The sequence below is a fragment of the Rhinoraja longicauda genome, chromosome 18, assembly GCF_053455715.1.
Source record: "Rhinoraja longicauda isolate Sanriku21f chromosome 18, sRhiLon1.1, whole genome shotgun sequence".
In the NCBI taxonomy this organism is placed as follows: Eukaryota; Metazoa; Chordata; class Chondrichthyes; order Rajiformes; family Arhynchobatidae; genus Rhinoraja; species Rhinoraja longicauda.
In genome coordinates this window covers 18,029,216-18,044,472 of record NC_135970.1, presented here as the reverse complement: position 1 = coordinate 18,044,472, position 15,257 = coordinate 18,029,216, and the positions used below count along the sequence as shown (strand labels likewise).

General features: G+C 40.9%; 2 protein-coding genes across 2 annotated transcripts in view; one reads left to right on the top strand and one right to left on the bottom strand.

Annotated features, from left to right (window-relative positions):
* LOC144602290 (galanin peptides-like) overlaps positions 1-15,257 on the bottom strand; it is a 411,360-nt gene that overhangs the window by 119,489 nt on the left and 276,614 nt on the right. The gene's annotated exons all lie outside the window — the stretch shown is intronic.
* The window catches only part of LOC144602286 (sperm-specific sodium:proton exchanger-like), a 159,929-nt gene that overhangs the window by 84,885 nt on the left and 59,787 nt on the right, over positions 1-15,257 (top strand). The window contains exons 14-17 of the mRNA XM_078415200.1: positions 2,012-2,207; positions 6,503-6,682; positions 9,972-10,121; positions 12,525-12,576. Of these exons, the coding sequence (XP_078271326.1) occupies positions 2,012-2,207; positions 6,503-6,682; positions 9,972-10,121; positions 12,525-12,576 (578 nt within the window). The remainder of the gene's footprint in view (positions 1-2,011; positions 2,208-6,502; positions 6,683-9,971; positions 10,122-12,524; positions 12,577-15,257) is intronic.

Genomic DNA, 15,257 nt, shown 5'->3' with positions numbered 1-15,257 from the left:
AGATTAGAGCTATTATTCACAGATGCTGCTTGATCTGCTGAGTTCCTCCAGCAGTTTAATTTTTGTTTTCATATTTACACTGCATTTCAATTCTGTTTTTCTGTAAATAAATTTCAGTTCTGTTTGTTTTTTATTATATAAAAATAGTTTCCATTACCCATATTGATATGTGCATCTAAACTCAAAATTGTTTGTGGCCTCTTATTATGTGTACAAAAATGTAGTGCCTCATAAATATTGAAGTTCATTTGCCAGGCACAGTTAATCCTTCCCCCCCCCTCTCTTTACAACACTCTCCAGGACCCTACTGATCACTGTGAAGGTCCTGCCCTGGTTTGACATTCATAATACAACATCTCATATATATCTATTAGCAATTCCTTGACCCAGTTGGCCAGCTGATCAAGACTGCACTATAATTCTTAATGATCATCTAACCCTCTACGATACCATCTCCTTTAGTATCATTTGCAAACTTACTAATCATGCCTTTTACATTTTCATCCAAATCATTGATCGCGACAACAAACAGCAACGGGCCTAATACTGATCCCTGAGGCACACCACTGGTCATGGCCAACAGTCCAAAAAACAACCTTCCACCACTACTCTCTGCTTTCTTCCATTACAGAATGGAATGCAGAAGCCAATTCTGTATCCAGTTAGCTAGTTCTCCCTGGATCTCATGCAATCCAACCTTCCAGACCATCCTACGATGTGGAATTTTTTTCCTTGGTTGTTTTTTTCTCAAAATTAACAAATGGCTTTGGTGATTTTACCCAGTCTTCGATGGAATTGTGAATGCTGTAACTTCTGTACAGACTATTATTTAGACCCCACTGCCTTTTATTTCCTTGCCTCCTCTCTGAAGAATCTTGATTCAAATATCAACCATGGTAGCACAGAGGTGGGGCACGGTTGGTGTGTACAAAATTGTGAGTGGTAGATAGTAGTAAACTGAAGTGTTTATAACCAGAGAATGTAGATTTAAGGGAAGGAGTAAGAGGTTTAAAGTGGATAGAAGTAAGTTTTCTTTTCACCCAGTGGGTGGTTGGAGTTTGGAGTGCACTGCCTCAAATGATTGTCGAGGTAGAGACGATTACAGCATTTAAATCTTGAACAGTTGAATCGCTGCAGCATAGAAACCATAACAAAAATCATGCAACACCGTGAGGGAGTGCTGTACTGTTGGAGATGCCATCTGTTTGATGAAGTCTGATCTACCCTCTCAGGTGGGTGTAAAAGATTCCATGGCACTATTTCAGAGAAGAGCAGGGGAGCTGTCCAAAATACCCACCCCAACATTTATTACTCAAATAAATTTTCTTAAATAAAAATAATCTGTCCTTTTATCATGGTCGTAATTTGGATCTTGCTATACAGAGATTTGCTGTTTTGTACTAAATGCAGATTCATAATACTCTCATGATTCTAATTCTTCAAATTCTCCTTGATCTTATACTTTATCTGCTGATTCCTTGAGTTTCCATTGTAACAATGTAATTTTACAGAATGCATAGCTGATACCATACATTATTTGAATCTCCAGTAAATATAGAGTTTTACACATATGCTTTATAGCTATTTTTGTGAATGTTATTTAGCAATATTCATTGCAGACTTGATAAAAAAAAATTAATGCCACTCTTGATTTGATGGTTTAATTTAGCGGGTGGTAAGCAAACTACTTTTTAAAGCACATGCTTTTTAAAATCAAAATTATTCGCTTAGAACTTTTGTGAATGGAACTGAGGATGTTATCATTTATTTACAAGAATTTGAATAGCTAATAAGAAAAATATCAATCAACAGCATATATTAAGTAAAATGGTTGCTGCGAATTTATGCAGGAAAGTTCCAATTTGGAAAATTGTACACTTGAAACTATGATTTTCATCTGTTGAAACTAATAGTTGAGAACATTACGGACTTGGTGTGTACATTTTTGCAGACATCATCTCATTGCAAAAATGTGATTATTTTTTCTAAATATAATTATTTTCTTTTACAGAAACAGAGTTTCAAAATTCTGCCATCGTATGGTATTCAGCAATGCATTTGAATGTTTTATGTACATGATAATACTACTTAATATCTTCCCAATCATCCTGGAATACATTCCCGAGATGAATATTCAACGTGCGTTGGAACTGAGATTGACTAATTATGTTTTCTTCGTAGTATATGTAACAGAAGCAGTTATGAAGGTTAGTTGAGCCATGCTTTATTCACCAGTGCTTAAAATGTATAAACAGGATTTCAGTTTAAAATTCTTCTGAAGTACAAGAAACAATCTGAATTCAAGTATATGAATAAATTACAGGAAGGATATGAAGGTTTTGGCCAGAGTACAGAAGAGCTTTACCACAATGCTGAGTAAAACACAACGAGCTGGAGTAACTCAGTGGGTCAGGCAGCATTTCTAGACAACATGGATAGGCGACGTTTGCAGATGACAGAAAGACTCTGAGGAGTTTGGAGTGAGTCATTCACCAAAAGGACATCATGTCCTGAATGTACTTTTTCTTCATTATGACATAGTTTGTCAACTCTACAACATCTTCCACAAGAATATACTCAGTGCCCGTTCCCTTGTGTTTTCCTAATTGCCTGGCTAATGATTTTCCCTATCCACTGTCCTTTTGAAAACCTTGCTCGATTCTGCTTGCACCATCCTTACAAACTTTGTGGATTTTTTAAAATCCCTCCTTTTATTCCATCCTTTGGACCATTACTTTGAAAATATATGGATTGCCCAGTTTAGATTCTACTCATTGATGTTCCCCAGAACTTTAATATGAGGAATTCACTGATAGAAATGCTACTGATTATGTAGTTGTAATTTGATGCTAATTTTACCCACAACACAATGTTGTCTGGTCTTGTTGATTTGTTATCTGCGAAATTGTGAATGAAATTTAATATTATGATGGATAACGGTTCATTAATGAAATTATTGGTGTCTGAAGAAGGGTCTCGACCCGAAATGTCACCCATTCCTTCTCTCCTGAGATGCTGCCTGACCTACTGAGTTACTCCAGCATTTTGTGATACCTTTGATTTACTTGGAACGAAGCTCTCGACAATCTCCACTTCAGCACCATTGATTACAGACAACGGAGCATGTACCCTACCCAACTTCCTGAATTCAATTACCAGCTCCTTTTTGTAGCTGACATTAAAGGAGATGTGGTTGTCTTAATGCTATTGAGGTCACTGGGGAGGAATACATTGTTGCCAGTGACCAAAACTGTACACAAAACTTGCCAAGCCCCTACACAATTACAATATGACCTTTATGATGGAACATTTTCATAATCGCGGCTAACATACAATTTGCTCTCCTCATCACATGCTGTACTTCCATGTTGATTTTCACTGTACGAATACACCCAGATTCTTTTGAACATTAACTTCACTCAGTCTCTTTCCATAATAGATTCCATCTGCCATGTTCTTGCTTACTCGGCTTGTCCATATCCTTTAGAGCCTCTACATCCACCTTCATACTCAGCCAAATTATTGATCTAAATTGTGAATAGCTAATGTTGGAAACACCAATCCTTGCAGTCTTCCTTTAGCATCAGTCCGCCAACCTGAGAGGATCATCTTTCTTGAGGACAGAGGCAAAGTAATTGTTTAACTTCTCTGGCATTTCCATATGTGAATATTTTTCAAATGGATTGAGGAAAAATCAAGCAAACTTTCATTCCAGAAGTGTCCACCATTGCTTTATATTTGTTCCTAGAACTGCATTCATCCAAGCAGCATGATGTAGTACCTTGTAGGCTGAGAGATTTTGGAGATTAGGAGGTAAGCTACTTGTCATAAAAAGCAGAGCAGATCTTTGATCTGTATGAATTGCCATGGCATTTAGGAAATAGTTGAGTTCTGCTTCTGGATAAAGTTGAATCACAAAGATGTTGATGCTGGAGGTTGGCAATTCCCCTAAATGTTAAAAGGAGATAGCAACGTTCTGTTTTACTGTTGGTAGCCATTTCCATACATTTGTGATTGTGGAACAGCCCCCCTTAAATTGTAAATGTGACTTGCATTGTTTGACACCAGAGGGAGCATGATTGCATCATGTGTTATTAAATTGGTATGGAGTACACTAAATTGCAAGGATTTAATAGAGTAAAGTTGTGGATTTATGAAACTGTTTACTAATACTTGAAACTTTATGAAGTATTCAAAACCACCTAAATCAGCTCTGGTTTATAAGAATTGTTCAGTGGCCCTACAGCACAAAAATTAGCCCTTCAACCCACCCATTAACCTTAATCTTGCTTCAATCCAATTTTATTCTCTCCACATTCCCTGCAACTCACCATCAGATTCTACCACTTAGAAGATGCTGGGAAGCGTTAGCAGTATAGCTACCATTTATAATATGAAAAACAAAGTGAATGTTTTAAGTCAACGACCTGTCATTGGAACTCCAAGAGCTGGGAACTTTCTATTCAAATATCTTGTAAAGCTATTTTCAGGGTCTGATTCAGATACACTTATTTTAGTTTGTGAATTGCCCTTGTTAAATGGGAACATTACTGTCAAGAGTTAGGCATTTCTGCATCATTTTTGGGTAATTTCTACGTTTCATATTATGACTTTCTGGCAGCATCAGTGCACAGAATGTCATAAGGGTCTAAACTTGACAAAAAGCACAGCTACAAACTCTGAGAAACTCGTTGGGGAGTAGTTTTAAGAGAAATAGGACAATCATGACTACTGGTTAACTGATATTTTCTGTTGTGTCATGACCCCTTAAACATTATTTCTCATGGTCGCAAACACTCCATCAAGAAGATTTTCCGAAATGGCTCTTGTATGTGTAGTAAGGAGTCAATGTACTTTACCCAGAAGTGAATTTGAGAAATAAAATAATTATTTAAATAATTATTTATCACATAGGGTTGACAGTGATCATTAAAAAAAAAAAAATCCTTTATTCATCCCCAACGGGGAAATTTGCAGGGTTACAGCAGCAAAGTGGACAGGACAAAATAATTTTGGTCGACCTATGTACAAGCAGTTCAACTATACAATATCTTTTTTTGTTAATTTTCAATTAAAAATGTTGGATTATTAATATTAAAATTACCTGATTTAGCAATTTATCTCTATCTTAATGCAAAGGTAAAAAAATATTTGGTCCTTGTTTCACCGCTACAAAATTCAGTGGCTGAAGATAGCAAGTTTTATTGGATAACTTGTAAGTGAGTCTACAAATGAAAATGTGGTGTATTAGAAACAGGATTGGATCAGAGAGACAATGAGGAAGGAGTGTTGATTGCAATGAAGTCAGGAAGTAACAGCATCCCAGAGATCATTGACTTGTTGGGGTGTACTTTGAAAATACATGTCAGAAAGGGATCTGGAAAACTACACCGAAGCGTGGATAGGGTACTCCTTAATGATGGTAGGTAAGGGTTCATATCATATCATATCATATCATATCATATATATACAGCCGGAAACAGGCCTTTTCGGCCCACCAAGTCCGTGCCGCCCAGCGATCCCCGCAAATTAACACTATCCTACACCCACTAGGGACAATTTTTACATTTACCCAGCCAATTAACCTACATACCTGTACGTCTTTGGAGTGTGGGAGGAAACCGAAGATCTCGGAGAAAACCCACGCAGGTCACGGGGAGAACGTACAAACTCCTTACAGTGCAGCACCCGTAGTCAGGATCGAACCTGAGTCTCCGGCGCTGCATTCGCTGTAAAGCAGCAACTCTACCGCTGCGCTACCGTGCCGCCCAGTGCACAACAGCTGAAAATTAGTTGTTCTGGAAGAGGGAGGTGAGGTGCTGACTGGAAATTGGGCCTGGGAAATGGTTCAGAAATCATGGCTTGAATTGGAGATGCCTGTCAATATGAACCCGGAAAGATAATGTGTGCCTAGAGATTAAGACAATGGAGAGTTAATGTAATAACATGACTGGTTGATGAGAAGTAGGCTGGAGTAGCAAAATCACACTTGTATAAGAATCATTGGGAGATTGAGGAGTAGGGATGAAGATTGGCACAATAAAGGGGAGGGGAGCGGGAGGACCAACCGAAGGATCACATGATCAGTTTCCTAAACCCAGGCTGGATCTATTCTAGGACAAATCTTTTAAATAGCATTACTGCTGAATACCATTGCAGTGAATGAAAAGTTGTTCCAGGAGTTTCTCACATATGGGTGCTCCTATAATGTAACTGGCAAGATTGCAAAGGAGCATTGCAGAAGGAATGACATAATTCACTGTGCAACTGATGCAGAAATTGCATCACCAGTGCAAGGTGGTTCATGACTGTGCCCAGTTGTTTCCAGAGTTGCACGATTCCATTCAGAAATATTTGCAATCATATTTCACTCTGTAAGAAAATAATTTGATGTAGCACTGAAAAAGAATCTCTATTGCATCCAACTTCTGTTGCCATTATGGTTCTTGTGAAAGCATATTGTGGACATCCACATAATAAAAAATATTTGTGTGTTTTTCAGGTTATTGCTGTGCGTAAAGCCTATATCTTTGATCACTGGAACCAGTTTGACCTATTCATCATCACATTAGCAGCAGCTGATCTCATAATTGATCACCTCTTTTCACATAGTGAGCACAAGGTCCGTGCAGTTCGTGTTTTCAGATTGATCCGTCTTGCCAGGGTTTTTCGATTATTAAAGGTGAGTTCTGTTGGAAAGATAGATCATAGGTGTTGCAAGATTGAAAAAGTAGAGAAATACAGGCTATGTACGTCAAATGGAAGTTGATACAGATTTTGTATTTCCTATTTGACATTTAAACAGTTGGACATTTTAAAACAATCGTACATGAGGTAAAATATTTTTGGTGGTTTAATCAGGTTAGCATAAAACATACGTTTGAGGACATAGGATGTGACAGCTGGTAGAATAGCAGCCTCACAGCTCTGGGGACCCGAGTTCGATCTGACCTCGTGCTGTCTATATGCATGTCCTCTCTGAACATGAGGGTTTCCTCTGAGTGCTTGGATTCCTCCCAAATCGTGTGGACTCTTTGATTCCTGTCTGCCAACCAGTTCTCTACCAATGTAAAAACCCTACCCCCCCAATACCATGTGCTCTAATTTTGCACACTAATCTCTTGTGTGGGACGTTGTCAAAGGCTTTTTGAAAGTCCAGATACACAACACCCACTGGCTCTCCCTTATCCATTCTACTTGTTACATCCTGAAGATTAGTCAAGCATGATTTCCTCTTCATAAATCTATGCCGACTTTGACCAATCCTGTCAGTGCTTTCCAAATACGTTGCTTTTACATCTTTAATAATCGACTCGAGCATCTACCGATGTGAGGCTAACTGGTCTATAATTCCCTGTTTTCTCTCACCCTCCTTTCTTAAAAAATGGCGTTATATTAACAGCCCCAGTTCACAGGAACTGATCCAGAGTCTAGAGAACATTGGAAAATGATCACCAATGCATCCACCATTTCTAGAGCCACCTCCTTAAGTACTCTGGGATGCAGACCATCAGGCCCTGGGGATTTATCTCCTCAGTCCCAACAGTCTACAGAACACCATTTCGATACGATACGATAGAACTTTTTTTATCCCAAGAAGAAATTGATCAATTTCCTGACTAATGGGGATTTCCTTCGTAGAAAACATCGAAAAATAGGTGCAGGAGTAGGCCATTCGTCCCTTCGAGCTGATCATCTAAAATTAGTACCCTGTTCCTGCTTTTTCCCCATATCCCTTGATTCCTTTAGCCCTAACAGCTAAATGTACCTCTCTCTTGAAAGTTCAGTTCCTCACTCCTGCTAGATCGTCGGTCCCCTTGTATTTCTGGGAGATTGTTTGTGCTTTGTTTGTAATGAAGACAACCAAAGTATTTGTTTAACTGGTCTGCCATTTCCATGTTTCCCATTAAAAATTCACCTGTTTCTGACTGTAAGGGACCTACACTTGTCTTCACTAATCTTTTCCTCTTCACAGATCTATAGAAGCTTTACATCAGTTTTATATTCCCCGCAAGCTTTCTTTCATGCTCTATTTTCTCCCCTCTTAATTAACCCATTTGTCCTCCTAAATTACCCCTAGTCCTCCGATTTGCTGCTTTCGCTGGCCAATTTATATGCCTCTTCCTTGGATTTAACACGATCCCTAATTTCCTTCGTTAGCCATGGTTGAGCCACCTTCCCTGTTTTATTTTTACGCCAGACAGGGATGAACAATTGTTGTAATTCATCCATGCGATCTTTAAATCTTTGTCATTGCATGTCCATCGTCAACCCTTTTAAGTATCATTTGCTAGTCTATCCTAGCCAATTCCCATCTCATACCATCAAAGTTACCTTTCTTTAAGTTTAGGGCCCTTGTCTCTGAATTAACTGTGTCACTCTCCATCTTAATGCAGAATTCTACCATATTATGTTCACTGTTGCCCAAGGGACTTTGCACAAGATTGCTAACTAATCCTTCCTCATTACACAATACCCAATCTAGTTACACAATACCCCTTCCGTCGAGTTGGTTCCTCCAAATACTGGCTAAGAAAACCATCCCGTATACACTCCAGGAAATCCTCCTCAGTGTTGTTTCCAATTTGGTTAGCCCAATCTATATGTAGATTAAAGTCACCCATGATAACTGCTGTACCTTTGCTACACGCATCCCTAATTTCCTGTTTGATGCTATCCCCAACCTCACTGCTGCTGTTTGGTGGTCTGTACACATCTCCAACAGGCGTTTTCTGTCCTTGGCTATTTCGCAGTTCTACCCATACAGATTCTACAGCATCCAAGCTAATGTCTCTCCTTACTGTTGCATTAATCTCCTCTTTAACCAGCAATGCCACCCTATTTCCTCCTCCTTTCTGTCTATCCTTCCTGAATAATGAATACGCCTGCATGTTGCTCGCAGCCTTGGTCACCCTGGAACCATGTCTCCGTAATCCCAACTATATCATATTTGTTAACAACTAACTGTGCATTCAATTCATCCACTTTATTACGAATGCTCCTCACATTAAGGCACAAAGCTTTCAGGTTTGTTTTAACATTCTTAGCCCTTTTTGATTTTTGTCATTCATCTCTCTTTTACTTTTCTCCCTTCTACCTTTTGCTTCTGCCCTCATTTTACGGCCCTCTGTCTCCCCACATTGGTTCCAGCCCCCTGCCATATTAGTTTAACCTTTTCCCAACAGCACTCGCAAACATTCCCCCGAGGACATTGGTTCCAGTCCAGCCCAGGTGCAGACTGTCCGGTTTGTACTGATCGCACCTCTCCCAGAACCGGTTCCAATGCTCCAGTAATGCGAATCCCTTCCCCTTGCACCATTTCTCAAGCCGCGTATTCATCCAAAATATCCTGTTATTTCGACTCTTACTAACAAATGGCACTGGTATTAATCCAGAGATTATTACCTTTGAGGTCCTACATTTCAATTTATCTCCTAACTCCCTAAATTCGCTTTGAAGGACCTCATCCCATTTTTTAACCTATATCGTTGGTACCGAAGTGCACCACAACAAATGGCTGTTCACCCTCCTCCTGCAGAATGTTCTGCAGCTGCTCAGAGACATCCTTGACTCTTGCACCGGGGAGGCAACATACCATCCTGGAGTCTCTTTTGCGACCACCTAACAATTCCCCTTACAATGGAATCCCCTACAACTATAGCTCTCCCACTCTTTCCTGCCCTCTTTTTTTTTTTTTTTTTTTTTTTTTTTTTTGTGGAACCTAATCAAATGTACAGCACTTTGGTCAACGTGGGTTGTTTTTAAATGTGCTATACAAATAAAATTGACTTGACTTGACTTGACTCCTGTGAAGCAGAGTCCTCAATGGTGCCATGAACTTGGCTGCTGCTGAGATGGACACTCTGCATATGAGCTGCATATACAGTCTGAATAATGACATTGCAATGCACTGGGCAGCAAAATATATATTAGAACAGCAATGCTTTAATCCTGTATAATTTATTTTTTAGATTATGCTACCAACCTTCATACATCTTCTCAACAAACAAATTAACAAACAACTATGCTTTGGATATGATATTGGAAAAGGATATGTCGTAGGAGAAGAGGATGTTAATAATCTTATTGATCACATTTCAGACCAAAAAGTGATATCTGAGGTAATGCAATAGGTAAAAGATCGTGAGTGCAAGATTAAGACATCTTTAGATAGAATAATAATCAGGGTAAAGTAGTCCTTCACAATTTCCACGTGTGCTGATTTATCATTCTACACAATTAAGGCTTTCGAACAACAATATTGAAAGATTGAGTGGGGAAATTAAAATGACAAAATTGCATTTTGATTCAGAAATTAAAATGTCAAAGCCTTAACTTAAAGTATGATGGTAGATATTGGAGGGTTGATTATGTATATTGGATCGATAGACACCAAGAATATCAAGAGTAATTTATAATTGCAAATAAAGGCGAAAGTGAAGGCAAGAGCAAAATGCTGTAGATGCTGGAAATACTGAGCAGATCACGTGGAATTTGTGCGGAGAAACAGAATTGATGTTTCAGTTTTATAACTTGCATCAGAACTGGGTAAAGTTAAAAATGAAACGCATTAAAGGTTGCAGACAAGGGGGGATGTCGGTATGGAAAATAAAACAAAAGGTTCATGGTGGGGCAGAGACAAGGAGAGAGAGAGGAAGTAGCAGTGGAGTTGCCAGTTAAAAGAGGAAGGTGAAGGTTACTGAACAATAAATAGTGCATCTGGAGGACTAATCAGAAATACCATAAACCACGAGATTAAAATAATCTGGATGTGAGATCTACAGTGCACTTCTTCCCACCCTGCTTCCTGTAAAGACTCTATCCCCTTTCCCAATTCCACTGTCTACGCCGCATCTGCACCCAGGATGAGGTTTTCCATACCAGGTTATCGGAGATGTCCTCATTCTTTAGGGAATGGGGGTTTCCCCCTTCCATTATAAATGAGGCTCTCACTAGGGTCTCCTCGATATCCCGCAGCTCCGCTCTTGCTCCCCTTCCCCCCCATTCGTAACAAGGACAGAGTCCCCCTTGTCCTCACCTTCCACTCCATCAGCCGTCGCATACAGCATATATTCCTCCAACATTTTCGCCACCTCCAACGGGATCTCACTACTGGCCTCAACTTCCCATCTCCACCCCTTTCTGCTTTCCACAGAGACCGTTCCCACTACAACTCCCTGGTCAACTTGTCCCCACCCTCCCCAGGTACTTTCCCCTGCAACCACAAGAGATGCAACACATGCCCCTTTATCTCCCCCCCTCGACTCCATCCAAGGACCCCGATAATCTTTTCAGGTGAGGCAGAGGTTTACTTGCACCTCCTCCAACCTCATCTACTGTATCCGCTGTTCCAGGTGTCAACTCCTGTATATCAGCGAGACCAAGCGCAGACTCGGCGATCGTTTTGCTGAACACCTCCGCTCAGTCTGCCTTATCCTACCTGATCTCCCAGTTGCTCAGCACTTTAACTCACCCATTCCTTCTATCCAGAGATGCTGCCTGACCCGCTGAGTTACTCCAGCATTTTGTGTCTACCATCGATTTAAACTAGCATCTGCAGTTCTTTCCTACACACTGGATGTGAGATGCAAGGTTGGAAGAACAAATAATCTGAAATTGAGACCAAGAAGCTGTAATGTACAGAGTCAGGATATGAAATGATGTTCGTTGAACTTGCATTGAGTTTGATTGCAACAGTTTTTGGGATGAAAGATAGAGGGGGTCCGTGTGCGAATTCTGGCAATTGTATCTTCCACACCAGTGCTCCGAATATATGTTCCTTTTTTAGTCAACCACGTTCTCCGCTTGATGGGCCAAATGGCCTAATTCTGCTAATTCTCCTAATACCTTATGAAACTGAGGAGGATGGTTACAAGTTTCAGGAGGTCAGAAGCAGATTGGTGAAATAGGCTGATCCACTGTAGAAATAATTTGTGAAATGTTACGAAATATTACAGAATGGACAAATGAACTCCGAGAAGCATTTTCATAAAAATGGTGTGATTTTGAGTAGGGTGTATGTAAAGTACATCTGCAATATTGTACAACAAGATTCCATTGGAACTGCCAGAATGTTATTCAGGACATATTTGAAGAAAATTGCAGGGTTAGGGGGAAAGACTGGATTGTGATGCAGTGTCAATCAGCTCCTTCAGAGAACAGGCAAAGGCAGGATGGGTTAAATGTCCTCTTCCTTTGTTATAATACCAAAGGATTTCAGATTAAGCTATCCTAGCAAGGTTGTGAAAAGAATGCTTACAGTTGTCATGGAAATCTTGGCTCGGGAGGGAGAAAATCAGATGGTTTCCAATGAAGTGACATTTGCTGAAAAGAAAATTAGGGTAATTTGATGAGGGTCCAATCAGATCTGGCTACATGTTCTTCATTATCAAGTTTCACAAATAAAGAATGGTAACTTGGGTAATGTATCAAAGGGTGGTAAGTGTTTATGGAATTATACATCAAAGGTCATAATTTTCAAAAGAAAATTGAAAAATTTGCCAATTTTAACATTTTTTTTTAAGCAACTGAGAAATATTGTGGAGAAAAATCATCAAGACGCAGTAAAAGAATTGGGTGAGTAAGAAGTCTTCAGATTCTGCAAATGATAGGTACGAGACATAGTGTTAGATTAACAAATACAGATATTCCATGAAATAGCAAGTCAATCTAAAAACAGGTAATAGAATTGTATTTGAGAAATTCATGAAGTAAGTTACTTTAACAGATTTAAAGAATATTTCCAACCTGTTACTTTGTATTTATCGATAGGAGGTGTAAGGGGTTTCAGCGCCGAGCTTTCGCCCGACCTAAGGTCCCCGTGCCTTGCTCTGATCCCTTGACCGGGCCACGCACACTGGTTCCCCGTGAGTCGTTCGACCCACTCACCCCTTACGGTTCTAGACACTGGACTTAGATGCAGGAGCTCTTATAGTGCAGAAAAATTCAACCAGACCAGATTTGAAAACCAGGGTTTAAATGAAAAAGGCTTTTATTTAGCGCTTGGGACTATTGTCCATGAATATTTATATATTGCTATATGACATACCTATTAAACACGTACCGAATCACACGAATACTTATAACTATGAATCATTAAACACACACAGTTCCACAGGACATATACACGAATACCTTTTTACTTATGAATTCTTAAACACACAGTTCTACAAGACATATACACGACTGTAAGATGGGGAACGTACGACGCATCGCAACATTGACCAACACATATTTTAATACACACCCAACGTTTATTCACAACCACCCTCCCCTCTACACTAAACTATGTCCAGGATATGTAGGATTTGGAGTACATGCTCACCATGGGACTATTACTGGGGTTACTGGCTGTTCGTTTTGCAGTATTTCTTCTCGAGTTGCGTGCCTGTTCCTCTCTCTTGCATCCGTTCTTCTTGCCTGTCGTTTCTTCCTCCTGCATTCGTTTGACTTCCTTTTCTGACTCTCTTCTTGACTTCAGTTGACTTAACTTTTTCACCCAAAAGTAGTGGCCAGTTATACTATTTCTGACCCGTCCTATCTCCCGCCAGATCTTGGAATCTCTTTGTTCAAAAAGATATGTATGAGTTTTCTTCTGATCTGCCTTATGTTCGGGGATACCGGGGATGGCCAGACGGTGTTAATTGGTATTTCGTTGTGAGGTGATGGGTGTTAACTGGTTTCCCATCACCTACCAGGTAGTTTTCTATGGGCTATTGTGCCCCCTCACCGAGTGAACTGTTTAGGTCGGCTTGGGGTATTGTGAGTATGCTGATGTCAGCGCCCCAGTGTCTGGACTCCGACCTGGTTTCGTAGGTTTCTGCATGGCCAATACCCATCCTTTGTTCTGGCCGTGGCTTTGCAGAAAACCTAGAGACTGGGTTGTAAGGTTTTTACTTTTTGTGGCTGGTCACGAGGTCCTGCGGCCATTTTAGGACCCACGGATTGTGACATCCTTTGTTAATCTGACCGCAGCCTTTCTCCGCTATCAGCCCCAGTCTCTCGTTTAAAATGTCCAAACTGCAGCTCTTTGGTTTGGTGTTGCTTTCCAAATGAGGGAAAACTTCTCAAATCTTACAGTCCCTCCTGTTGATTTGCATAACCCCAGCTTATCGAATCAATTAAATAATGTGGTTGAGCAATGTTTTCCCGATTCTCCATATCCAGACCCCTGAGGTTTTAACTAAACTAGTGTTTCATTGCGAACGTACAGTCCCCATCTTAGGCTGACCTTTACTGCCCGTGTCCCGGGCAAAACTATATTACAAGTATGTACATTTCCATGTCAGACATATACACCTACACCTTGTCCCAGGCCGATGCTTCCGCCATCCTCCTACTGGTGTCCGCTTTAATGTAGGACATGAAAACAACACAACGGCAAAACGATACATTTTTTTACATTCCTTCACAATCACTCTTGATACAAATTCGAAGATAATACAAAACACAGTTCACTCGGTGCGGAGGGGGCCCGTCCTCCTAGCAGCTTGCGGCTGGGTCCTGCTCGCCCACCCGCACGTAACGGTCTCTCCATTCTCCCTGATATACCCGGTTAGTCTTTCAGTTTCCCTGGGGCACCACTCCGGCAACCGCACCTCGGTGAGGTTTAAAATCACTGAGGCTACCGCGTAGTGCACCCCCTGGTACAATACCTGGTCAGTCAGTATCAGTACCAGGCCATTCCCGGGCCCCTTAGTGGTTTTTGGGCACTCACCCTCCTGTGCTACTGCCAGCGGAACTGTGGGAGGTGTCATGCGTGGCCGTGTGATGAGTTCAGTGGCGTTTACCGGGATCGGGGAAAGGGGGACCCCACAAGCCCGCGAGCTAACATCCCACCTCATCCCCTTACCGTCATCCTGCCACTGTCTCTGGAAAAATATGCTGTTGCCCGTGGGGCAGCGATACCTCGAACCTCACATACACATATAAATCCCCTCATCCGGTTCCCACCATTTGTCCCAACACACACTCAACTGTTCTTTAGTCCCAGAAATAGTCCTGTGAGTGTCGTTGTCAAGTCTCTCCCACTCAACAGTGGAGTTGGCCATTGTCCTGCTCGTTTTCCTCAGCCACCACCGCCTGCTCGCGGGGACCTTCCCCGTGCATACCAGGCAGATCCTTTTGCCAACGGTGGCGCTGATCTTTTGGGCGATGATCTTGACTCTCGGGCACAATAATGAAGTGTCCCGATAAGCAAAACCTGGGGCGCTGGAATACTCTGAAGAGTTCGATCCCAGCCACCCCGGCCACCGGCC